The sequence below is a fragment of the Fukomys damarensis genome, unplaced genomic scaffold (assembly GCF_012274545.1).
Source record: "Fukomys damarensis isolate Sample0158 unplaced genomic scaffold, DMR_v1.0_HiC HiC_scaffold_16, whole genome shotgun sequence".
Lineage (NCBI taxonomy): Eukaryota > Metazoa > Chordata > Mammalia > Rodentia > Bathyergidae > Fukomys > Fukomys damarensis.
In genome coordinates, this window is record NW_022900928.1 from 121,093,297 (window position 1) to 121,119,619 (window position 26,323).

Below are 26,323 nucleotides of genomic sequence, written 5' to 3' on the forward strand. Positions count from 1 at the left end.
TTTTTTTTTTTTTTTTTTTTTTGTAGTGGGGATCGAACTCTGGTCCTTGTGCTTGTGAGGCAGGTGGTAGAACCATTGAGCTAAATGCCCAGCCCTTGGCTGACTTTCTGTCTTGCTAAATAACAGGGGAAAAAATTCCAAACTTAGTAGTCTCTCACAAATCCCATATATGCTGCCGACTACCTACATATTAACAGAGCTGATTCCAGAATTGATTATAAAATAATAAAAAATAAACTAATGTGACCGATTCTGAAATTCTTTGCATCTCACTACCCATGTTTTAAAAATGCTGCTGGTAAAATGAAAGGGCATGCCTCCACTCTGAAGCCAGTTGCTGTTAGGGCTTTGGTGAGTATGTTGTAAGTATTGAGCTTGATCTTCAGTTGACAAGAACTTGGCCAATTAGTCATTTATTTAATGATATGGGATCACGAGGATGGTGTTCACCCTTAAGGCTGTAGTTAATACTTTTTCATTTGATAAAATATTTATGAAACACCTCATTCGAATCCATATGTGAATGTAATTGCTAGTATTTGCAGTTTTAGGAAATCTCTCAGACTCCTTTGAATGCCAGTGAACCCCCCAAGGATCCAGGCATCCCAGGTGGAAAGTCCTGGGCAAGAACTGCACCTGACCTCTTGGGTCAGTAACAAAGATGTAAGAGAGGATAAAGAAGGGGAGATACGAGAGAGATTTATACCATCAAAAAGGCTACTGCGAATAGCCACCAGTTGTTGAGCTCTGGCGAGGTGTTAGACCCTGTGTTAAACACTTTAATATATATTTAATCTTCATAAAGGCTTTTGTTATTGCAATTGCCAAGGTACAAACAAGGAAATTGACAGAAAGAAGGTAAGAGACTTTCCCTAGACTGCACAGTTACTAAGTGGCAGAGCTTGAGTGCCAACCCAAGTCCATAGTTCTAATTACAGTGGAATACGGGATCTTAAAATCAGATTTTCAAATGCATTATTCTCAAGGGTAAGAGTTAGAAGCCAGTGCCTATTTTATACATTGCAAATTAAGTGTTGAATCATCACACGGTACCCCAAAAATGAGTACAATGAAAATAAATAGAAAATAAGTCAGTGCTTTTTATCCACAATTAAGTGTACACCATGAGAATTTAAGATTTTACTTTAAATTATAAGCAATAACTAATTTAGAGAAACCATCTATATAGCAAAAGTTATTGAAAACGCATGATCAGATTTCAGGTTTGTATACAGCAACTACTTTATTATTTTCAAATGCAAACTCTTTGCATTTAGTTTGCTATTTTACAATTTTACAAACTAGGTATAAAAGACCATAAATAAATGACATAAGTTATGTGTACCTAAAGTTCTCGAAGGAAAGAAAATCACCTTGACAAATTAAAACAAAATAGAAAAATCTATGTCTAATTCAAAAGATCGCTCAAATTTTGGAACATGTATGGAACCAAGCAATGTTCTGTTAATTTCTTTTTCAGTATGAACTAAATTATAATACTCCTTATACATTCTAATTTTAACCACAGTCCTTGCATATTCCAACATACTTGGAGTGATACAAAAAATAAATGCACTCTTCAGTGTGTATCATTGCTTGATGTTGTTTGGATAATGTTAAAGAAGTGAAAATATTGCTTCTAGAACTTTCCTTTACTGGTCAGAAGTGTCTTAAGCAAATATTGAGGCTATACAAGTGTATGGATTAATACACATATCCTTCACAGATTGAAAATGAGGTCTCAGGACACACATGCTAGCAGTGTATTGAGAACAACCTTTTTTGAAAATAATTTTTTAAACACACCAGAACAGTTCATTTAAAAGATTGCTAAAAATAACTTGGAGCCTGTGGACACATGGTGAAGCTACTGGATCTGGTGCTAGGGAACCAAGCTTCGCTCTGCTTAATAGATCTGAGCATGAGTTAGCATCCAAACTCACCAAGTCAGTGCTTGCTCAGGGGCTAGACACAGACCAGGAAGTTGGCCTCTTACCCTTACATCTGGGAAAGATGGCCAGCTCAGAGAGTCAACCTAACCTCATTTTTAGACATTTTTCAGGCATCAATGCATAGGCACATCCCTTTAAAAATATATTAAGGTCCCCAAAAAGGGGTGAATGAACTTTGTCACTCTGGCATAGCTATGAGAAGCCACACACCCTGTCAGAATGCAATAAATATTTATTGATGATTTTCTCTACTTGTTCAATAATAATATGGTTCAGAATTGTTTTCCTCCATTTTTCCCTGATTTGATGGTATAGCTTATATAAATGGCCACAGTTCTGCAACCATAGCTTAGGATAAGCAAGGCAGCCACTCAGATTATGTAAAATGGCAGTATGTCAGCTGGAGTTTGGTATAGTATCATTTCAATACTGAATCTTCACACACCACAACTCAGATTCAAGAAGGCTGATGCATCTTGAGGGCAAGAGGAGTTAGCTGCATATTAATTACTGTAGAATTTTCCATAGAATTTGGGAACCTGAAATTGCTTGAGCTGTTTCATCCCAGCTACATTAATCACAAGAGTCACTGGGATGTATTTTTCTGTGACACTGGGAGACAAAGTATTAATCCGGACACATCATCTCAAAGCTGACACACATATCTACGTTCATCTCCAAAAGTATCTGTTTTGCATATATTTGTTCACATTCAACAAATCCATTTATGCAGGGAAACAAAGGCTACTTGTACTCCATTTGTGGTTACCAGACAGATTCCATCCCCTTTTCTCTCTCCAGCAAGGAACTGGTGAGTTAGATGACTTGAATCAGAATTTGTGATTTTGATGATGGACCGTCACCTGAATGGGTTTATATTCTGAAATTATTCCACCATTAAGGTGAAAATGCCTCTGCCTGAAGCTGTAGAATTAGTCCTTAAGGTTAGAGTGGCAGCTACAAAAATACACTTACAGATATAGGACAGTTAACATCTCCAGGTCCTTTCCAAGGGGATGGGCATGGTCTCCAAGCCCACTGTATCAAATGATTCTGTATCTCGGAACTGGTAGGAAACCAGAACTTTTTTTTAATGTAGCATTCCACAACATTCTCAGGCAGTCTAAAGCATGAAGATACACACAAACACACACACCTAAGCACACGCATACGCACGCACTCATACCTATGTACACACATCAAAAGAGATAGTCTGCTCATATTTAGTCTAGGAAAAAATATATTTATATCACTGCAATGGCACACCCTGGGTAAAATGTTATTTCAGCAATGCATATCATAGGCAGCTCATGAGAACTGGTTTTGTTCTATGTGGTGTCACCTGACCTGGTGTCCATAGTAAAACCTGTCGCCTTTGGTCACTTGCTGCCACACTGATGCAGCAGTGACATACAGGAATGGAATATGGAAATACGTATAAATAAAACCACGAGGAGTTTGGGAGTAAGCACTCTGCAGAGCTGGCGCTGTAAGACAGTACATTCCTCCGTGCAACTGGAGAACAGATGCTGAACTTTAATTCTGTTGATTTCACTGGGAAATGGGGTTAGAAAACCATACAGTTCTTCTTTTCAGGTGTAGATGTTATTTCAACCTTGTCTTTGCCCAGAACTGGTGTCACAGAAGCAGAAGAAACACATTTGGAAGGAGCTGAGGAGGGTGTGTTCTGTTTTCTTCCAAGGGCTTTGTAGTCGACAGGAAGGGCTGTGAGGCTGCGATAGCAGAATTTACTCCCTGCAGAGAAAAGAACAAGTCTTTAGACACAACATCAGCCAATGTTAACAGCCAGTGACCAACCTATAATATTGTGAGAAAGAAAACACTTTCGTAGAAGGTGGTATGGCCCCATAAAAGGAGTTGAGGAACATCTTGAATCCGTACTTTCTTCTTCTGAAAAAATAATAATTACAACAACAAAAGAGAATTTGTACCAACAGCTTGATGACAACAATTCTGAGGCTTGGATCAGAAACTGAAGCAGAGAGAGACTAAGCAACCTGCCCAAGGTCATACATCCTGACCTCAAAAAGCTGGGATTAGAGCCATAAAGTTCAAATCTATGGCCAGGCTCGAACCATTCTGTTGGACGAACACTCTTTGAAATGAAAATCTGGAATTGTTTCAGTTCACAATACACGAATGGTCACCATGAATGATTTAAAAGCAACCCGAGAAATTAAAAAGCAATGGATTTTTTTGAGGGGGTGGATAAAGAAACTTCTAAAGAGGAAGATTATCTTGTTTAGTAAAAGATCCATACAATATGCAGATAATCAGGGAGGAGAGGGAGGCTGGGGCCAGGGCACAGAGACGATGATGATGGTTTTGGAGGTCTCAGAGCTCCAGGCTCCTCTGAAATGCCAAGAAAATACCCACTGAGCCCTTTAGACCTCAGCCTAGAATCGGACCAGGCTGGTCCAGAGAATCACCAAGGCTGCTCAGGGCCCTTTCAACGTGTCAAATCACCAATTCAAAGGACAAGAGGAAATTTTCCTGCTTTCATCTGTGACAGGTGACTTCCAAGGTCGCTCCTTGGCCCTTACCTTCTACGAAGGGGCTGCATTTAATAGGTGAGACTGCAAATGTAGAACAGGGATTAAGAATTACGATGACTGTGCTTATTTTGTCTGCTCATTTATTTGGTGAATGTTCATTTGTAGGAAGGAATAAATAAAAACATTTCTTTGAGTGAAATGGCCACCTTTAAACATGTACAAAGCACAGTAGGTCTATTTGGAGAGACGGAAATAAAGGATTCTCACAAATTATTCATATAGAAATCAGCTTTTAAAATTGAAAATGATGAATGTGGGATAGGGTGTGGTTTTCAATATCTTCAGAAGATGATTGTTTCTTTTCATTGCAATGCAGTTTTACTTGTGAATTTATGTGAAGAAAATAAGAGAATACAAACTCGATCTTAAAGTTCTGTGATATAATCACACTATGTAGGTAAGTACTATACACACAAACACACACACACACACACACACACACACACACATTTGGGGTGGTACTGGGGATTGAATCTACATCCTTCACACTGAGCTACAATCCCCCGCCAGCCCTTTTATTATTTCTTACTTTGCAACTGTCTCGCCAATTCCCTAAATTGCCCAGGTTGGCTTTGAACTTGGGATCTTCCTGACTCAGCTTCCCAGACTCTGTGATTACAGGTATACTCAGCAGGCAAGCTGTATAATAAAGAGTTTCTTTGCTATCAGAAAGTCCATTCTTAGAGGAGAAAGAATGGCCTCAAATACATTTGTCCCATTTCAATGTGCCAACCCCCTTCTTCACTTAAGGCTGGGATCTAAATGTCTATTGTGTGTGTGTGTGTGTGCGTGTGTGTGTGTACAGTATTAAGTGAGCATTTGGTGGAGTTGATGTTCTTGCAGAATGAATGGAAATTTCTGGACATCTGAGGATAGAAGAGTGGGAATACAAAGGTTTATATCTAGTTGGGGCTAGAATAAGAGTTGAGGAAAATAAGCCTCTCTCCTTTGAATTTGGACAACTCCTTCATCAGGGGGAATTTCTTGAACAAAGACCAGATGAGGCATGTGGTGTATGAGGGCCACGAGTTGCTGAAGGGAATTCATTGGGACTAAATAAAGTGCTGCTCCTTTGAGTCAGCCAGAAAGACATCGAAATAGCTCTACCATTCATTGTAATGGAGTGGTACGTGCCCAGCTGACTGCCTTTCCAATTATAAAACAACAATTTCATAAACTTCTAGGGTAAACAATGTATGTTAATCCCTTAGGAGTCATTTGCTAGGAGTACTGCTTTTGTAGAGATATACATTTAGCCCTAACTGCTCCTAAATCCATTTAAACCAACCAAGGATGTTCATTTGCAGGGCCCCTGCTACTGTACTGCATTTCATTCTGCTCAGGCACGTGCAGTAAAGTGGCCAGGGTCACAAGTGAATGACAGCAGACTGAGTAGTTACACTTGGCCGCCAAACGAAGCAGACTGCCCTTTCTCCCGGAAGCTCACCGTACTGTCCACAAGAGGGTTTCGTACACACATATACATGACACCATCACGCATCAGGAAATGTGTTATTACAAAGGTATCATTATCTGTCTGGTTTACAGGGGAGGAACTCAGTTGTAAAGAAGAGTGGGGTGAACTTCCCAGTGTCAACATTTCAGATGGCTTTAGACTCTACAGCCGTCCCAATGCCAGAGCCTGGCTCCTGGCTTCACACCGGGAAGCAGTGGGACATTCCTACCATTCTCATGTCTCTTTTCTGAACTTCAGGGAGGCAGTGGCTTACAGTAAACACTTTTACTGCTGATGGTTACTATTTTAGACACTTAGAAAAGATTTTGGGGGGAGGCTTCCATTGGCTGTGACTCTAACACATTTAAGTGTTAAAACTAAGATTCAAAATGTAAACCTTAAATGACATAAGATTTCATATTCTACATTTCTTTCCATCCTTCCTTGATTATTTCATTTATAGAGATATCTGCCAAATAATAACAAAACTACTCCAGCATAGTATATAGCTTTAATTTCCTGGGATATGTTAGAATCAGTACATCCTCTCTGCAGAAAATTTCTGCTTTGAAAATGTTCAGTAGTTAGAAATATAAGAAAACAAAAATTTTAATTATTCAATGTCTGCAAGGTAATAGTCTGTTTTAATTTAAAATACAATTCCATAATGCTTTCTTATTGAAATTGGAACATTTTTTTTTAAAACAAAATATTCCACAGCTTTTTGAAAGAAAAAAATTTCAAAAAGTAAACAAACAAAACCAACCAAAAACCAAAAGCCCAACCTACATTTGTTAACTTTTAATATGAATATCCAGAACTCACAGACTTCAGCAAACGTAGTAGTAAAACAAAAATTGTTGGAGTAGCTTTAAAAACAAATTTTACATTCCTTCTGAACAGAAAAGCTTTTACAACTTACGTTGCAAAAAAAGGTTTCTACTAAACTGTCATGATTTGACAACATCCAATTTAACTTTCTTTACTCTATAAGAAATAGTTTTCAGGATAAAACTGAGGAGGGGAGGTTATTAAATCAACCAAGCTTTTGTTTAAAAGTGACAAAAATGGAATAAAAAAAAAATTCCCCGGTCCAAAGTTAGGTCACTTGCTTCTAAGAACGAACAAAGCCATTTAATTCATCTGTTTTAAGAGGAAAATCATAAAATAGAAGCATTGACAGCCCTTAATGAACTTATGGCTGCAAGATACATTCTTCACTTGGTTACTTTCAGATAACAAGGAAGTCAGCATGAGGGCCACATCTCCCATGTCTTGGTAAATCCTCCTTGGCGGATCCCATCTGGGGCAATGATTCCCAAAATAAGACAAGAGATTAGACCAATGCAAAAGACATCCCAGCACATCTTCAATGAAGCAAACTCTCCAAAAGAGCATGTGATTTAACAACTAGAGGGAAAGGGGTCCTCAACGTTGCTATTAGGTACTCAGAAGATACGGAATGTTTGGTACAAAGGACAAGAGGAACCCTCCCTGAGGGAAAATATTGCCAGAGGCATCCCTGAACTATCCTCCTGAACAACTTCACCTTGGACTTCACCTTGTGTAATTTATATTTCACGTCTTCCTAGAACATTAGGAGAACCATACTGTATTTGATGTCCTTTTCTATTATCAGGCAAAACCTGAACTCCTAAAAAAACACCCGAAAAAAACATATTACCTGGAGGACATGAAAAAATACCTGCTATTCAGTGTTGCAAATGAGATCAAGTTTACACACACACACACACACACACACACACACACACACACACACACACCTTTCATGTTTTTGCTGGGCATTCATTGTTGATTCTCTCAACTTACCTTATAGATTTTGAGGTTGCTTCTTTAAAAGGAGGGAAGTATGCAAGTTCCCTATTCCAGATTGTCACAGCCCATTTTCCATAAGGTAGTTATGATAAGTTTGTAGAGTCCACAAATAAAACTTTATATGGCCCAAAGAGACAGACTTTCTCTGTCCCAGTTAAGGGTTTGGGGTCCTGTATTTTTAAAATCTGCTTTCCTTTCCTTTCCAGCCCCGCCGTGTCCAAAGAATCCCCCAGGTGATGGGGACACTGAAGAGGCAACACACACGAGCCACATCCTTCAAAACTGTTCCTAGGTGCGGCCTTCGCTCCAGCGGAGGGAGATGACTGTAATTTATGCCACAAACAAAACACCATGGTTGTAATTCCAAACAGAGGAGGGATGGAGGATCCTCGGAGAAGCTCAGTGTCTGGCAGCAAATACAGCATCTAGAGTCGGAGGCAGAGTTCTACTTATATAGGTACATGTATTTTACAGACTGGTGATGGACTTGGGTACTTCTGAGAAACCATTTGTTCCAGGTCCAATCCCGATGACTGGCTGCCATTTCTGAAAAGCCCCACAGTTTCAGCAATCTGTACACCAAGCAATGCTGCAGATACCTTTTCCTTTAATTTCCGAGGGCGAAGACGAAGTAAAAAAAGTGCAGTTCTTCAATTAAAGTGCATGGATGAGGTAAACTAATTTCAAGAGTTCTGAGTTTATTCAGTACTGGCTCAGACAGGAACCATCCTGCCGTGCATCTGCTGCACCTGGGTGCGCATTGCCTGGACGCTGCTCAAAATCTTATTCTGGTGCGTGATGGCCGTGATGCCAATTCTCGCCAGGTCACTGTAGGTGGGGCGATGACAAAGAAGGAGAGAAAAAGTCACAAGGGCCGAGAATCTCTTTTTCCGGACTTCATGCAGACATACATTGGGTCAGCCACAGTTAACACAGCACAAGGCAGGTGTGTAAGCAATTCAGTACAACAGTGGAGGTGCTTTACAGAGGCTGTGTAAAAATATATGCAATCAAAATGAGAGGCATTCCAGTGTTTTTTTTTTTAATGAATAGGATGATTATGTAGCTCAAAGCAAGAAAAAAAAAAGGAAATACTATGAAATCTAGATTTACCCTTTCGTGTTACATCGCTGAGTACTTACTCCTGGTTCATGTGCACCACAGCCTCTAGCGTGGTATAACCAGCAGCTGTGAAGTTATCCTTATACCGGTCCATTTTAATGGCCTGGAGCCAGTCGCCTACTGATACGACAGCGGAGAATTCTGGGGAGCTGGGATCCAACAAGGCAGTGTTAGGTCTAGAAGTGAAAGGAGGAAGTGTAAACAGACAGGAGCTATCGGTGCTACAGGAAGACTCAGAAGCCAGGCAGCCTAAAATAGGCAGGAGCAACAGAGAGCCAAGAGAAGTTCGAAATGGAATACTCATCCTTAAATAGAACCATATGACTTTTGCCCTTAATTTGACAGAGCTATGAATATAGGTAATAAATAATCACATATCTGTGCTGAATTCCATTGCTCGAACTTGTTTTACACGGACCTTTTAGAGCAGTAATGCTCATAGCAGGTCTTTTAGCATTCTAGTGAGGGGTAAAGAGTAGGTAGGGCAGCCCTTGTGGCTGAAACCTATCCAGTCTGTGCAGAAAGAGTTCAGTCCTTCCTTGGACTGAATATTACAGATGTTACTTTTGCAACTATGGAGACATTAGTGAAGTACGAGTAAAAGAAGTACGAGAAAACTGTGAGCTTGTGACCTGCCAGATTTGATGGATACAGAGAGAACAGTGAGAAATCCAAGTCTGCATGCTTCCAGCCAGCTCTGCAGGCAGTCTCAGGGCATTCAGACCATTGAGAGACAGCAGGGAGTTAATCCCCTCTGTAATCAACCCACGCCTCACCAGCACGTGCGCCAAGACTGGCAGACAGAATGGCCACTTTGATCACTGTTGGGACTGTGGAATGTGCTTCTCCTATTCCTTTGCTGCAGCTTCCAAATAATGATTTCAACAAATTCAAAGCACTTCTTATTAACTTATTTATTCGTCTACTAATTTCTCAAGCCAGGTGTTTTATATTAGGCCACTGGCAAGAATGACTAGAGGTAGGAATTCTGCCATTCATCCTCATACTGATACAACAGTAAATCACCTATTTTAAGGAAAGTATTATCAGGAGAATTGTAGTGATCTTCATCAGAACTACTAAGCAATCGTAGGACAGCTCTTCACATTTATCTTAAGCAACCTTTACTATGACTACCTCGTCTGCAGCAATATTGTTATTTGTTGTTACATTTTCTTGAACTTCTCTTTTCCTTAAAAGTTCGATCTTGGTAGTTGGACCTGACTTTCACCCTGGGATTATGTTTGAGTGCAAACATTTATATTGGAATTACATAATTTCAATCAAAAGTTTCTTTTCTTGTAGTAAGAAAATTAGGTCAATATAATGCCTCGATTGTCTGTAAAGCAGAATTAATCCAATTCCATTTAAAATTTTTTACTTTCATCTAAAATTATTTGCTTTGTACTACTTCTTCATCATATAAATATTGCAATAAAGATTTGTTTTACCAATCAGCTTTATGTGCAAATAATAGCTCGACTTGGTGACCCTTCTCTTGTACCCATTACTTGAAGTTTAGTATTCTGAGGAAAAGTCTACAGATATTCACAGTGAGAATAATCAAGATTTAATTCTTCTCTCAAATTTGAGTTAAAGAATTAAGACAGAGTTCTAGATTTGCAAGTGAGTGGTGGATATACAGCAATAGCATTTGTCTTTAGGCAAGGACTTATTGGTTTGGATTTACTTCTAACTTCAATCCAAGCCCATTAACAATGCAAGCCATAGGCTCTAAATGCCTGACAAGGTCAAAATGACCTCAGGATGAAAATATCTTCATTCATTGTCAATTAACACTAAGGCTCAGTCTCGAGCTTGTTCTGGAAGTCTCCACGTTCTTTGTAGAACATCATGACATTTGCCTAATTTTGTGAGGGAGCACGTGACATGATATGTTACATCCTATTATCAGAAATAGTAATTAGCATTGTACCATCAGTGAGAAAAGTCTAGAAATAAGAAAAGTGTATCCAAGAATTCAATTTACTCTGTACTTTGGTGCAAAGCAGGTATTATGTGGTATTAGAGGCTGAACATCTTATGTATTCTCCTAAATACATGAGGAGCAACAGGAGACTGGCCTTAGAAACTGCAGACATGGGCTCTGGGGCTGATGATCTAAAAGACAGAGGAGATTGACCTAGAACTGAAGAAACTGGCTACACCTAGAATGGAGGCCTCATAGTTCCCCTTTTCACCATTTCTGAGAATAGAAGAACAAAAAACAGCTCAGAAATGGCAGGTTACTTTCTTCTGTTCAGAAAGTTACCATGTGGGTGAGGTGAGGTGTGAATTTAGCCCATTTTGAGGTAATTTCAAGAGCTTGACCATTACGCTTTTTATCTAATGGGCAATAATAGTAACCTGAAAGTACAGAAGAGAGAAGGTGGTTCCTCTGCTATCTACTCCAAATTCTTTTTCATGTATTGTGATAAGAGTTGTATTCTTTTTCTTCCAGAAACTTGAAGCTAAGTTTTTAGGAAAAAGAGTGAAGGAAAATACCAGTGGCCTGCGAAGACTGACAAGGCTTAAACATTATGGAGGAATTAAAATATCCTTCTATTTTTAATTCATAGCCCCGTAAAAGGAGGAGGGTTTGAGAAGCTCAGATCTGGAGATGAGGTGGTACTTCGATGTCACTTAGTCTAATTGTTCTTGGCTTCTTCAACAGTTTGAGTAACAAGGATGGTCTGCGCCTTTCAGCTGGGCCTGGCATGTAGGCACTCTGAATGTGACGGCAGCAAAGCCATGCTGCTTGGAGGAAAGCTCCCAGTGACTTATGGCACAGATAGTATCCTTGTGTACTTCAGAGACTGACACACTTCGTGTCACTCCTGCCAGTGAATTAACTACCTCTTTCCCAGATGGTCCAACCCTTTTTGTTTTGAAGCCCCTTCTCAAAAATTCATCTGCATGCTTTTTGTAACTTGATCAGTTTCTACATTGACTGTGTCCTTCTAAGACTCAGGGGAAATCAGACTGAAACCTAAAGAATCTCCTGCTACAATTAGCACTTGATAAGTCAACTTAGAGATGCAGTATTTAAAGGCTCATCCTTCCATCTTTATTTATTATTTCATGTTCCTTTGTCTTTTCAAAAAATACCGTCTACTGCCTTGAATGTCTTCCAAGAGTATATTTCAGCCTTTTGCTAAATTTTCAGGGCCAGCAGCATAAAACAAGCACTTGAGTTTTCTTTTTCCTTTTACATATTCTCACGACTATGAGAACTGACAGGCATGAGGCTCTTCAAAATGATGAAGAGAACTACTGTAAATACTTGACTAATTGAGAAAGAAGCCACCCAAGTTGCAGAGATCTACGAAGTGGCCTTTGATGAAAAGGGAGGAATTAAAATGAGTCACCACTAGCCTGCCACCTCTGATACATCCTTTCATACATTACTAGTAAGTAAGCAGGGCAAACCTGGAGCTCTCCGTCCCTGTCCTCTTCAAGCTGTTGGGGTTGCGGATGAGTTTGTCCAACATGTTGACAATCTGCCCAAATTTAGGCCTGTCGCTTCTCTCCTTCTGCCAGCAGTCCAGCATCAGCTGGTGGAGGGCAATGGGGCAGTCCATGGGAGGTGGTAGCCGGTAGCCTTCCTCGATGGCTTTAATCACCTACAGAGACAACGGGATGCTATGTTAAGCTGCCAGGCAGGATATTGCTGGAGGCTCACCCTCCAGACAGGCATGTTACACATAAAGTTGCCAGCAAGCTTGAGCATGGCACAGCTCCAACTCCTTCACAGAAGCCAACACTAGACCTGAGCACTGCTGGCAACAGGAGAGGAAGACAGCTGTTGCTATGAGGTGTTCATAAATGGCAAGCAATGCCACTCTGAAACTCTAAAAGGAAGGTGCATTCCTACTCCAAAGTCATTAAAACCCATGTAGATCAATAACATGGTGTCAGAGTTTTGGTGAGGCCCTCTGAGATCACAAGATCCTGTTCCAGCCCCTCCCCACTTTGCAAGTCAGCATCAACACACCTACACATTCCCTTAAAAAGAGACTGACCTAGTGCCAAAGATCCCTTCAGGAGCATTTAACAAAAAGTAATTCTCTTGGCATAATTTTAAGCCCAAGTCCTCCTGCTCACATAGCTAACACGGGTCAACACTAGAGCCTACCTCCAGATGCCTAACCGTTGTCCCTTTTGTAAGATTATACACTAAGACATCAATTTTGTGTCTCTTTTTCTGGATCTCAGTAGTCTTCTGGCTGACTGTTAAAAGTATATGCAATAGATTTTTTAAAATTTAAATTTTAAAGGAGGCCCTTGCACATTTAAGGAAAGAAGTTAAAATGGTAGGCAATAATTATCCTATTGTCCAAGACCTTCCAGAGTGGTTTTCTTGCTTAATAAGATATAAACCATTCTGCTGTCTCTCTCTGCCAATGCTAATTTTTCTAAGCTGGCATTATACTATTTTCTTATTGGCTTTTTTCTAAGCCCCTCCCCTTTGGGGCACGAATCCAAGTAACATAATGGGTGTGAGTCACGCCACACTTAAAGATGGGAGTTACTTCATAGTTTCTTGGGCCACTCCTACGCTTTGTTTATGAGTAACTCTGAGATTCTGGAAACTCTTTTATTTGTTTGAGGGTTTAAAATTTTATTTGCTTCAAATCAGCACTTTTGTTTTGTTTCATTTTGCTACAAAATCATCGCTGCTGGAGAAACAGTGGCTGTGGAAATCCCGGTGACTACACTGAACTCACCCAATGCGTCTATTGACTGCTCAAAAGTCGGCTTTCAAATAAAGTTAATTTAGTGGGATCCAGTTTCTGGATGCTAATTTGACTGTTGTCTTCTTAACCAGAAAACTACTTCACTTTAACAATCATCTTTTGATTGATTAACTCCTTTGATTCTTTTTCTCCATGTACTTTGTGACATCTCATTCTATTCTCTACTTCTCCAAGATAGACCTGTCTAAGGCATCTCATTTGATTCTACTTATTTGTGGCAAGGGCACTAGGTCACTTTGATCTTCTGACTTTTTTTTCTTTTTTCTTCCGAGGTACATGGTTTTGACTCTAAACTTGATGAAAACATTTCACATTGAATTGACGAGAACGCAAGCTAAGGTGACTCAATTGGTTGTAACACTCCTCAGACTGATTAATACTCTCTCAGAAGCCCTCTATTCCCTATCAGCTTGGAAGGTAGCTTGTGGATTAACAAAGCAAATTTTCTCAGTTTATTGCTGAATCTTTCAGGGGAAAAAAAAAAGATTCAAACAAAAAAATGTTAAGTTTGTCCTATTTTTGACAGTTACTTTCATGCAATGAATTCTACCCAGGAAGGTCATTCTCCAGTTACATTTCCTATTGATTCCTGTTCGACACAGAATCTAGCATAGAGAGACAAATATATGTGAATGCCAGATCTATATTATTGGTGGGCAAAGCGGCTTCAGATGATTTTTTTCATGGATAAAGCAAAAAATAAAGAAATAGTATGTACAACAGCCAATTGTTTTAATATAATATAGAATCTGTCCTAGTTGTACATCTAAAAATATATAAAGCAGGAATACTGGTATCTTTAGATACTGTTCCCTTGGGAACATTTAGCCACTTCTCTAAGTTGCAATAAGGGAAAGTTAAATATTAAATAATTATGTCGATACATGCATGATTTTTCAGTTAGGTTTTTTGTCTTTTTCCTTCTGAGGGTCTAAAATCTACATCCAAATATTGATGTAAGAAGCTACTTGAAGGCATCTACATGGTATAATAATAAAATATTACACACCATTCACTTCCATAGTCCTTATCCAGCTTGTAATTACCTGTCATTTAGACTAGCTGTGCTGTTTCTTCCCATCCACTATGAATCTCCTTTTACAAAAAAATATAAGATTAATACTACCCTTCCCTTTAATCTGGATATTCACAGTAGAGAATTCCTTTTTTGCCCCACTAGTGATGTAGTGCATCGGTTTCTCCACAGCTCTGAACATTCTTTTACTTTTTTTTTTTTTTTTTTTTGTACTGGGGATTGAACTCAGGTCCTTGCGCTTGCAAGGCAGGCCATCGAACAGCTGAGCTAAATCCCTGGCCCCTGAACATTCTTTTACTGATCAGGCAACCTGCATTCTATTTAAGAGCACCTGGCTCTTTGTGTAACTGCCAAGGCTCTTTTTGCAACTTCCTGTTTCTTCAGGAGAGTAAGGCAGCACTGTACACTGGAGAGAGTTTTTAAAAGAATTTTTTTCTAAAATATAATTTGCATTGAGAAGTTGAACACATCACACTTGTAAACATCTTCTGATGATCATTTATCCTGTTCATTAAAAAAAGGGAGGGGGGATGAGGTTCAAAAAGTAGAGTAAAGTATATTTTATTTTGATGGGAGTTTCCAAGCCCTTTAAAACTACCTAAAACTTTTCCAGAGGTAGTTTAAATGTGTTCAAGGAAGACCTCTGATCTAGGGCTCTCTGTTTGGATTTTTCCTTCTTTACTGGAGATGTTTGTAATTAAATCCTATTACTCTGGAATCTTATTAGTGTCATTATTGAATGCTTTTCTGAAATTGCAGGCATGCGGGTACTCCCTTACGAACTAGTCCAGATGGTACGTTTAAAGGGATGTGCATAATTTACAAAGGGTCATTTACTGCAGCTTTATTTTAGAGTCCTCGAGGGGCAAGCTCTAATTATAACTATGCCGGTTTTAAAATATTCACTAGTTTTCTTTCAATAAACCTTTCATGTCAATTTTATCACATGTGAGTTTTGTTTGTTTCTTTCTTCATAATCTTTGCTACATTTTGTTAAAATCCAAACATCAGTTTTGCTTTAGCATGGTACTGAAAGTTCACCGAATAGAAACATTATCCCATGCTGTTTATTATCAATATTTGTTTGTGTCCCTCTCTCCCCCACAGTATACCATGGAAATTGTTTAATTCTGAGCTTTGCAGTCAAAGGTTGTTGTAGGTCATGATATGGAACTAGAATATCAGATACATTTATACGAAGAACCTTGCATTTATATTATTTCAAACCAAATGCTCACTTCATCTCCCAGGAAAGAAGAACGTCCTGAATCTCAATGTAAAGCCATGTATATCAGAACACAGAGACTCACATCTTGATTGGACATATCCCAGTAGGGTCTCTCTCCGTACGACATCACTTCCCACATAACGATTCCATAGCTCCATACATCACTTGCTGATGTGAATTTACGATAGGCAATTGCTTCTGGCGCGGTCCACCGGATAGGAATCTTGCCACCCTGTGAGCATATAAGCCATAAGTTATTCCCTAAGTACATTATTGATGGGCCATTTTCATTTTTGAATGTAGTCACTGCTTGCTGGGCAGGACAACAACATTCTTGAGATAGCTCTCCCAACAATAATAAGAGACTTGTTTATTTTAACTAAAGTCTTCTAGCTTGAGACAGTTCTCCTTGTGTGTTTCCTTTAGTTGTAGGGAAGTGACCAAGTAATCTGTCTTAATTACTTTTTTAAAAAGCCTACCTATTATCTGAGCTCTCTTAAGGCAATACTATAGAAGCAAGGGGGGAAACCTGGGGATTTTACAAAGTAAGCGTGTTATCCAGTGTGTGTCAAAGGGTGCGTAGCTGACACTTGTTTGGACTCCTTAGTGCATTCCTTTTCGCTGCAGCACAAAGGTAATGCTTAACGCTGCTTTAGAAAAATGAATAAAAGAAGAGAAATATGAAAATTTCTGCTGATAATGCTGTCTTTCTAGTAGTGTATAGCGAAAGAAATATGCTCAATGTATATATAGCAAAAGAAATATGCTCATTGTATCTATCTAGAAGAAATATGTTAATGGACCCTTAAAGGAAGCCAAATAATGCCAGTATATTAGATCTATTACTAACATGAACAGAGGAAAAGTAGCATTTTTTCGATTTTTTTTAAACACTCACAAAAACGGTAAATCAACCATATATTACCAAGGGGAAAAAAGTTTCAATTCTGTTACTCCTTTTCTTAACCACCAATCTCTCCCATTTGTTCATTTTTACGTGTAAAGAATTTTTAATTTAGTTTCAGATTTCCTAGGGCTCTGTCTGAGGAAATTAACCGACTCGAATACAGACCCTTGATCTGCCTAAGCAGACCTGGTTTAAAGTTTTCTTGGTCTCATTGGGGCTATTAAACAGAACAATAAACTGTCCCGGGTATTGCTATGATATACTGCAGTTTACTCTGAAAACCCACTGCATGGCCTTGCTTCCTTAAATATTTGGCTAAGGGTGTATCTATGTTAGCCTATCATGTTAGAAGCCTTCTTCAACTTCTCTCTTTTTGACTACTGAGGAAAAAAAATAAAGGCTCTTTAGCTTTCACGAAGAGGTATTCTTTTCTAAATGGACAGACTTGAAATTCAAAAGAGGATATATGTAAGAACCAAAACTGGAGCCAAAGACACAGAATACCACCTCAAAACCTAAATAACCAACCAACTAACCAATCAAACAAACAAAAAACTCTTCAGTGCTTGGAACTGCAGATGTAAAATGCTGAGTGTTAAAGGGGGAGAATGGCTGGGAACTGTCTACCTCATGGATTTTAACAGTGTCAGCCTTAATAGCCAATAACTGTTTTATGATTCTGTGTTTATTCCATTAGTGTTTTATACTCAGATTGTCAGCCAAAGATAGCAGTGCCATTAACTTATACTGAACACTTGCAACTGTGCCCTAATCCATGCTTATCTACTAGCAGTAAAATGTAGGCCATTAGATACTGGAAAAACTTGCATAGTGTAATGTTTTATAAATCCTGTATATACATTCTCAGATACAGTAGTCAAATAAGCAGAAACACTACTTTGTCTTATTTAGAATAAGGATTAAAAAATGAATGAAAAAGAGTCAGAACGAAAATCTCAGACAAGGAAAGAAAAACAAAATAAGATAGTAAGAAAGTATAAATGTAAATGTTATAAGTGATGCCACCTCCCGACTTTCGTAGTAACTGATCGTCTGTTTTGTAAATTACCCTTTATACTTGCTTCTCATTTTGCTAATGTTTAAAGACATCCTCTTAGTATTCATCAGATTTGCCCGAGAAATTTCAGATGAGAAAGAATTTATTTTGATTGTGGCTTGCAACTCTGTAAAATGGAACTACATTTAGTCTGTTTCAGAATCCCTTTTTCGGAAACATGAATTAGAAATGGATGCAGGGACAGAACAGGCTCTGAAGGATGAAGAAACAAAACAAAGCAAAACAAAGCAAAACCAAACAAAAGACAAAGTGTTGAAGGTCATGGTGAAAAGACAGGATCCGTTTCATCAGAATGAAAGCCCAGGTGGCCAATCATCCTTACCCTCGTAGTATAAGCTGCTTCGGGGTCGTCCTCCAGCACCCGTGACATGCCAAAATCCGACACTTTGCAGACCAAGTTGCTGTTTACCAGGATGTTCCGTGCAGCCAGGTCGCGATGCACATAGCTCATGTCAGATAGGTACTTCATTCCAGACCCAATGCCACGAAGCATGCCCACTAGCTGAATGACTGTGAATCTGCCATCATTCTTCTGAACAGAAAATGGAGAGGAATCCTAATTAGGATGAGGCCAAATTAATTATCGCCCTGCATTTATTACTGAGTTTTTTTTGATATCTGTATCCGCTATGTGATGAAACTCAACATTATTTCCGGGCTTTTCTGACCAAAGTCGCAAATTCACTCATAGAGTGTATAGTAGGAACTGGGTTTGCTTCCTGTGATAGATGGAAATTATCCAAGTATAATGAATCTATAGCTCAAACCGCTTCACGATACAGGAATAAATCAAATCCTGCCCCCATTGCCCATGGATTATTTAATACCCTTAAAAACCACATCATTTTCTATTTCTCCTCTTCTTCCTTTGCTGTGATCAAAAAATCCATGAGTATAACTAAACAGAATGGATAAGGAATCTGTTAAGAGTTTTCTAAACACTCATGTTCTTGGGTTTAATATAAAACAGACACATACCCTGAGGAAGGCATCCAAAGAACCATTCTCCATGTACTCTGTTATGATCATTACTGGTTTACCTAGAGTTTTCAGAAAGAAAAACAAAAACCCTTGATGAACAGTGGAGTTAATGAGATAAAAATGGGCTGTGCACAATTTTACTGCCAAGACACCTGTCTTATGTGATATAATTTAATTAAAACAAGCCAAGCTTATGCCTCAGCTGTGGGGAGCTGGGGATGAAATATTAAAAGGATGAGTAGGTTCGAATTCCATCTGGAAGGTTAACCCTTTGGGTGGCTTGTTGACAAGGTCTTTAAGTAAAGTGGCCTCTGGTGTCCAGAGAGCACAGGAATGGATAATTGCTCTCTCAAACAAAAGGGGTAAACGATAATGGGCAGGCCTGTTTGAACATGAAAAAATCTTTAGGATAATTAATTTATTTTGTCCCCAGAAGAGCCACTTGTGTGATGCTAAATAAGTGAATGCACAGAGGAACCTTTTTTCCTTACTTAGGGAAGCCCCAGTTTCAAGAGGCAGGGGTGGTGTTGGATATGCCATGATTTAGACACATCTTAAAACCCGATCGTGCATAATGTACAGTCCTTTCTATTGTCTTGCTCTGGTCAAGGGCTTTATTTAGACTTTCTCTTCTTTTATTCTACCTATAAGGAAAGTTGTTCCATTTCCTTCTGTAAACTACCCACCTTGAAAGACAAAACTATTGCAGAAAATGTTCAGTCCATTATTTCACCTGAGGTAGGAATTTAAATTTAGTACTAGAACATTCTGAGTATATTCCCCTTTCTCTCTCTCTCTCTCATATATCTTCCTTGCTTACAGGGGGTTGAACTCAGGACCTTGCACTTGTGAGGCAGGCACAGGACCACTGAGCTAAACTCCCAGTCCAATTCCCCCTACTTTAGCAAAGAAATCATTCTGATTTCATACTCTAGGTGCAGTTAGAATAAGTAGCACTTTCATTCCTCTTTCTGAGGGCCGTAGGAAATAAGAATCATTCTTTAGTTTCTTAATCACTGCCAATGGACTGAAGGTCTGAAATGCCTTCTTTCTAAGGGGTGTCAGTGGAGAGAGGAGAGTGCTACTTCTATTTCCTACTCAAAGGAAGGTAAACAAAGTAAAGAAGACTTCCTTGGATAAGAATAAAACATCAATTAAATAAATCAAAAATATTCATTTTTATTGCTGAACATGCTGATTGTTTGGACTTAGGGAAAATGGGCTGGGACATTTGTTAGTTGAAAAGCACCTTTTTTTTTCCCTAAACTAACAGATTTTTTACTCAGATGCCATTAGCTAGCTTTTTGGTCTGGGGTGTGTGTGTGAAATCATGCAGAGGCAAGCATTTTGAATTAGAAGACAATAAGAGTATATTTAAAGGAGGAAATAAAGTTCATACAAAAAATAGAAGGCATCTTGGTGTAAACCAAAGGATGGATTAAACCTTGCCAGTCTTCTCCTTTGCTGACTGGGGGAAACCGGTGCCTCTTTCCATCCTCCATCAGTATAAATAGGATGCATTTACCTTGTATATCTGCATCCCAGTCTTTGGACAGATCGACTCATCTAAGTGAGTTTTAATTAACTTGCCTCCATCAAAAGATACTTCCGACAACTAATGAAGAAAGGCTGACTCTCTGGGCCAAGCGTTAACACCTACGTCCCTTTCACCAGATCCCTGTGGAGCTCTGGAGAAGAGAGTGGAAGATCCAAAAGAGAGGGAAGCGGGAGAATTTATGGTCCTCATACCAATTTAGAAAGTTACTCAAGTAACTGCTGGTAATGAATTCACTCTCTCCCATTCTACCCTTTCACCCTAACACTTCCCTAGCCTGACGCTTGGCACCATCTTCACAATTTTTCTACCTTCCTTCTTCTGTTTATTAAAAAGTATCCATTTGTCAGAATCTCTATGAGCTCTACGAGGGAAACAAAGATGAATGTCTCCAGCAGCAGAAGGGCTTACATAAAATGGGCCCGGGCTGTGCTCATGCATAGAGATAGCTCTTCCCCTGCAACAGGGAGAGGAGAGGAGGGGTACAGGGGCTACATCTCTGGTGGAAATTTTAAATCATTTTAATTCAGTGACAACTGCATTATGCAAATGCATCCAGTCGTTTATAACAGTTACAGCTGTAATAGCGATGTCTTTTAGAGGCGCGGTGGGACTTTAATACAAAGATTCCCTGTTTCTTCCCCTTTTCTGCTGAGGTGCTATGAAAATCACTGTCTGTGGCAGGAAAAACACCTTGAACTGAACAGAGCCTCTTTTTTAGAAAATGGACCTGCAGAAGTATTTAAGAGGAATATTGTTATCTTTTAATTAAAGTAGCAAGTAGCAAGGGGCTCCAAGCAACCCTAAAAGCCACAGGCAACAGAAAAATATCCTGTCTGTAAAACTAATCTTAAAAAGCCAATAGAGCTATTCTATGCTAATGATACCCCTCACCTTAGTAGAAAATTATATATCCTCAGCACTAAGTTTCCTTTCTGAACATTTCTGAAAATGAGGAAAGATGTACTTCTTCAGATAAAATAATATCATTTAACATAAGGGCTTTTTTTTTTAATCTAACTTTATGCTAACCACTCTAAATGTTTTATTTGTATCCCTTGTAAGGCAACTTCTATTTTTATCTCCATTTTTCAGACGAAGAAACTGAAACAGAAAGACTGAACTACCTACTGGCCAAGGTCATTTGTTCTAAGCACACAGCTGTCTTTTGTCACTGGTTCCCAAAGTGGGGTTCCTGGATTTGCAACACTGGGGTGAGCGCTTGTGAAATGCAAGCTCAGGGGTCCTACCTCACTCGCTGATTCAAATGTACAGGGGGCAACTTTTAGAAAGAAGCCGCTTTAACAAATATGCCACGGGATTCTAGTCTATGTTTAACTCTGAGGACCTCTGAACTGGCATACACTTGCCCCCCCCCTTTTTAGTAAACTCGTCAGTTTCCTCTCTGTAGAGATTCTGTGCCTTGTAGCCTATTACCACCGAGTCTCACTCTTATTCCTTAACTCTTCCCTGCAGGCCCAGCTTCACACCCTGGAGCAGCCACACCCCTAGTACTCGGCATCTGTGGATCTGCATGCTTTACACAGACACACTGTATCAAATAAAGTAAACCTTGACCTTCCATAGACCCAGCCCCAAGCCTACGAGATCCGTGACAGGTACAGTACTGTAGTTGGTCCCACAGCTCCTGGAGCTGCAACACCCTCAACAGTCACCTTTTCAACGGCGCTGTCCCCACGGCAGTTTATTAGGTTATCTTAGCCAGCCCTACAGATGTACTTGGGCTTTGATGAGCAAAAATGCATCTGTTGAGCTGTGTCGTATTTTAACTGAAGCATAGTTCACAGCGAATGCTAATGGACTAAAAAAAAGAAGGTTCAACCAGGTGTTATTGTAAATAGGTGCTGAATGGCACTAGCCATAAATCAGGCAGAGCAGACAAGCAAATCCCCCCAATATAATAAAGATTCTTAGAATTCACTCCCTGCATCTGGAACCGAAGCTTCCGCACAAGGTGTGTTAAGGTTTTGTTGTGCTTTATATGAAAAGTACTTAAAATTTATTTTGCTCACCATCTGCTCATGATTTGAAAGATGGCAAAAGTTTGCAATATTAATTTCCCTAAAATCTCACGCAAGCTGCCTTGGAGATGGAGTATCAGCTGAAACCATAGACCCATTTAGCGCTGACGACAAGATTAATGACTTGCCCTACACCGAATTCGTCCTATTAGCAATCAGTGGGTCTACTCCATCTGTCATTTCGCTGCCAAGAAAATGTCTGTTTAATTTCCCAGTAACTTCTAGTTTGGCTTTGTAAAGGGAGTGACCCCACATACATTTGGTGACAACGCCTTCCAAATGAATTATGTTCGGGTGGTCAAACTGCCCCATGATGCTGGCCTCGCTCAGGAAGTCTCTCCTCTGCTTGTCTGTATAACCAGCTTTCAGGGTCTTGATAGCCACACAGATCTCCCTCTTGCCGGGCACTTTGAGACGCCCACTGCAGACTTCGCCAAATTCACCTTTGGGAGAGAAAAGGAATCTATAATGTACCAGAAACACATTCAATGATTCAAGGGTTTTAGCTAACATTTGTTGCTAACATGTGTTGAGTGTCTATTATCTGCCAGGCAAGATGCTGGTACTTTACACAGATTATTTCATTTAATCTTTCCCCAAAACTCTGGTAGGTGCTATTATCACCCCCTCCTTTCAGGAAAAACTGAGGCTTAATAGAAAAACCTGCCCAAAGTCTATAATAAGGAGCAGAGTGAACATTTTGAATATAATCAATCTGACTTCAGCTCTCACATGCTTATTCATTTTATTTGCATACTTATTCTTGCTTAGGTAGATCTCACATGCTTATTCATTTTTTTTTTCCTGAAAACAAAGTCAAAATTTGTGAAGTCTTTATTGTAGATATTTTATACTTCACATATGGAACTCTCATCACACAATGTCTACATATATAGATATACCTGCGACACTCACACACATACACACATTTATATAATTTACACACAGGCATTTAAGTCCATCAAGATAGCTGATTTACTAGGCACATATCAGACACTTACCAACTCCTATGACTTTTTCAATCTTAATGCATGATGCGTCAATCTCCTTGGCAAATTCTCGAACTGCCTGGTTAGGATCTTCATATGTAAAGGGATCCACATAAGTTCTAACACCTAAATAATAAAGACAGGATGGGTTGAGAGAAAACACTTCTCAGGACCCACTAATTAATAGAAGTAGTCCAGGCCTAAAACATGCTTAACAGGGAAAAGCTAGGCTAGATGTACGGTCTTAGACTATGCAAATGTTTAAGTTTTGGCCCAGGTTTTTATTAGTGGGTAAACAAAGTCTTATGGGCTGCTCAAGAAGCCCTGGCTGTACTGACTTCTGGATTATCTTCACATTTCAAGGACAGGAGTTTAAAAGAAACCCATCCCATTGACGGAAAGAGAGTCTATAAGGAAACAGTGAATGTATTAGCTGAATACTGATGTCCCAAACAGTCTCACAGGCCTTTCGTCTTGGACAATATCCCACCTCCCATTCAGCTAGTCTCTCTTAGTGAACATAACAGGGACTCTGTCAGCTGCCCTGTCTACAGGAGGTCACCTTTCATCCACTATCTGGGCCAATTAAATATGTGGCCAATAATTAACATACTTAGATTAAACCCACATTAATACAGACAAAAATGACATAGTATCACCTGCTAGTTGATTTGGGAATATAGAATCTGTATGGGACCTTCACTTTCCTTCTGTTTTAGAAAGAAGGTGCTATACGCCAAGATACCGAAGTCCCACCAGGAAGTTTCAGCTGAAGAAAATGATGGTGGCTTAACTGCACATCGTTCGGACCCCAGGAAGTGCAGTTCAGCCATGTTTAGCAGTCACAAAGTAATTCAGAATGTGAGTCTGTAGCAACCGAGTTAAGGCAATCTAGCTTTACTGGACCTTCTACGGCATTGGGACTGCTAAGGCATTCTCCACGCCTGTCCATTTTTCCTTTGTCTCTGTATCTATTGTTGTGAATAAGCTATTTAAGTTGGCTTTTTCTTCTCACTTTTTAACATAGCATTCTTGTTTATAAACATATATGCCACATGAGGACAAAATGTATCCCTTCAGAAAGAAAACAAGGTGGACTAGTGACACGTCATCAGACCCCTTGTATCCCATCCCCTATGCTCCAGGCTGAAAATCTTCCTCAGGCTTATTTATGTTTCTGCCACTCTTCCTTCATCCTCCTGTGTTAAAGGGAGCAGCAAGTCACAGGTAAATCCTTCAATGCAAAGAGGTTAAAATTAAATTTAAATTCCACTTCCTCGCTCCCTTGAGTTGCACTTCGATTGTTCGACAGCACACGTGGCAACTGGCTAACAGCGCAGACGCAGCACAGTGTCCCTAGTCCCAGAGAGTCCTACAAAAAAGTGCACAGTCAACCACTCTTCCTTTTGGGATCTCTCACTCATCTTGAGCCATTCTGGACCCAATTCTTATTTTATTCTTTGAGCTCTTCGGAAACACCAAACACCTAGAATCCACTAAGTGATTGCTGAGAGTCACTAACTCTGTGCCACACACTGCCGTTCTTTAGGAAGTAGTGAATACTGTTCAATTTATTGTATTTTTACTGCTCTCTCACCCCAATTTTTCTTTTCTTTTGGTACAGGGAATCAAACTCAAGTCCTTGCATTTGCAAGGCAGGCCCTGGAACCACTGAACTAAATCCCCGGATCAACCCAATTTTTATATGAGAAAGATTACCGAATAAACCTTGCCATCTAACTACAAGAATGAGCCAGCTACACCAATACTTTTTCAGTGTGGAGGACAAGATAAGGATATAGAGGATTCTAAAAGAGTATTTTCCACTTCACCCTTCTCTTTGATTTCCCTTTAAACCATCTTGAGTCACCTGTTTGATTTTATATCTCCGAAGTAAATTAACATGGATAATTATATAGATAATAGTGGCCATGTTAATATTATTTAGACACTTCTAAACTAGAAAACAAGACATGCTTTATAAAGATTATTTTTAATATCATGTTTTGTACCTTGATTCAAATGCTTCTCTTCATCGGCTTCCTGTTTCGCTTTACTGTATTTACTCCGTCTATTAAAAAAAAAATTAAAGGGAAAATTACTTCCCTCCAACACTAAAGCTGTAGCTATAGCCACCAGACGAGTTCTTTGCTACTATAATTACATCAAGCAGATACAGTGCATGTTTCACAGATGAGAAGACTGAGGCGCACAGAGGTGAAATAACAAGGTAAACATATTCCTCACCCGGGCAGTGAATCATGGCCAAGCCCAAGCAAAATCTAGAATCTCTGCTCTTAACCACAATTTTAAACATAAAACAAATATTTTGCAATATATTATAATTTCAAGTCCCTAGAGGAAAGATCTTCTTAAAGATGAGATTGTTGGCTATTTTTCCAGATTACGTATATATATGTTGATATTACATAGGCAAATATTCTACATTAAAATGAGTGGTCATGGGTAATTCTGCATAAATCATACAGTAGTAATGTTCAGTATGTGATAGATAATGTAAGCCCTAGTATCATAACAATGATAACCATTACCACAAAAACTCATTAGCATATTATGCTCTTAAAGCAATGTTTTTATTGATTTCAGCTGCTACATATAAATTTCTAAATTATCAACAGAAATTGAGATAGTAAATATTTTTTTGATACTGGAATGCATTTCTTAAGATTTCAGAGAAAACTAGTATGAGTGAAAATGGGAAGATTTTGTTTGCTTTGTTTAATTAATTCTCTTCTATGAAATCGGCATACAGTTTCAACATTTGCATTCTGCTCCTATGTCCTATGG

At 39.2% G+C, this 26,323-nt stretch overlaps 1 protein-coding gene across 5 annotated transcripts in view; it reads right to left on the reverse strand.

Moving 5' to 3' along the window:
* Positions 1-1,345: 1,345 nt before the first annotated feature.
* Positions 1,346-26,323, reverse strand: part of Epha4 (EPH receptor A4) — a 144,377-nt gene continuing 119,399 nt past the window's right edge. For 2 of the 5 annotated variants that reach the window (XM_010611805.2, XM_033764658.1), the window contains 10 exons: positions 25,528-25,586; positions 23,528-23,641; positions 22,784-22,969; positions 18,927-18,988; positions 18,271-18,480; positions 16,046-16,195; positions 12,372-12,565; positions 8,963-9,118; positions 7,815-8,648; positions 1,346-3,707 (listed from right to left, as the gene is read on the reverse strand). In XM_010611805.2, the coding sequence (XP_010610107.1) occupies positions 8,534-8,648; positions 8,963-9,118; positions 12,372-12,565; positions 16,046-16,195; positions 18,271-18,480; positions 18,927-18,988; positions 22,784-22,969; positions 23,528-23,641; positions 25,528-25,586 (1,246 nt within the window). In that variant the 3' untranslated portion in view covers positions 1,346-3,707; positions 7,815-8,533. The other 3 variants (XM_010611806.2, XM_010611808.1, XM_010611807.2) reach the window with 3 other exon arrangements.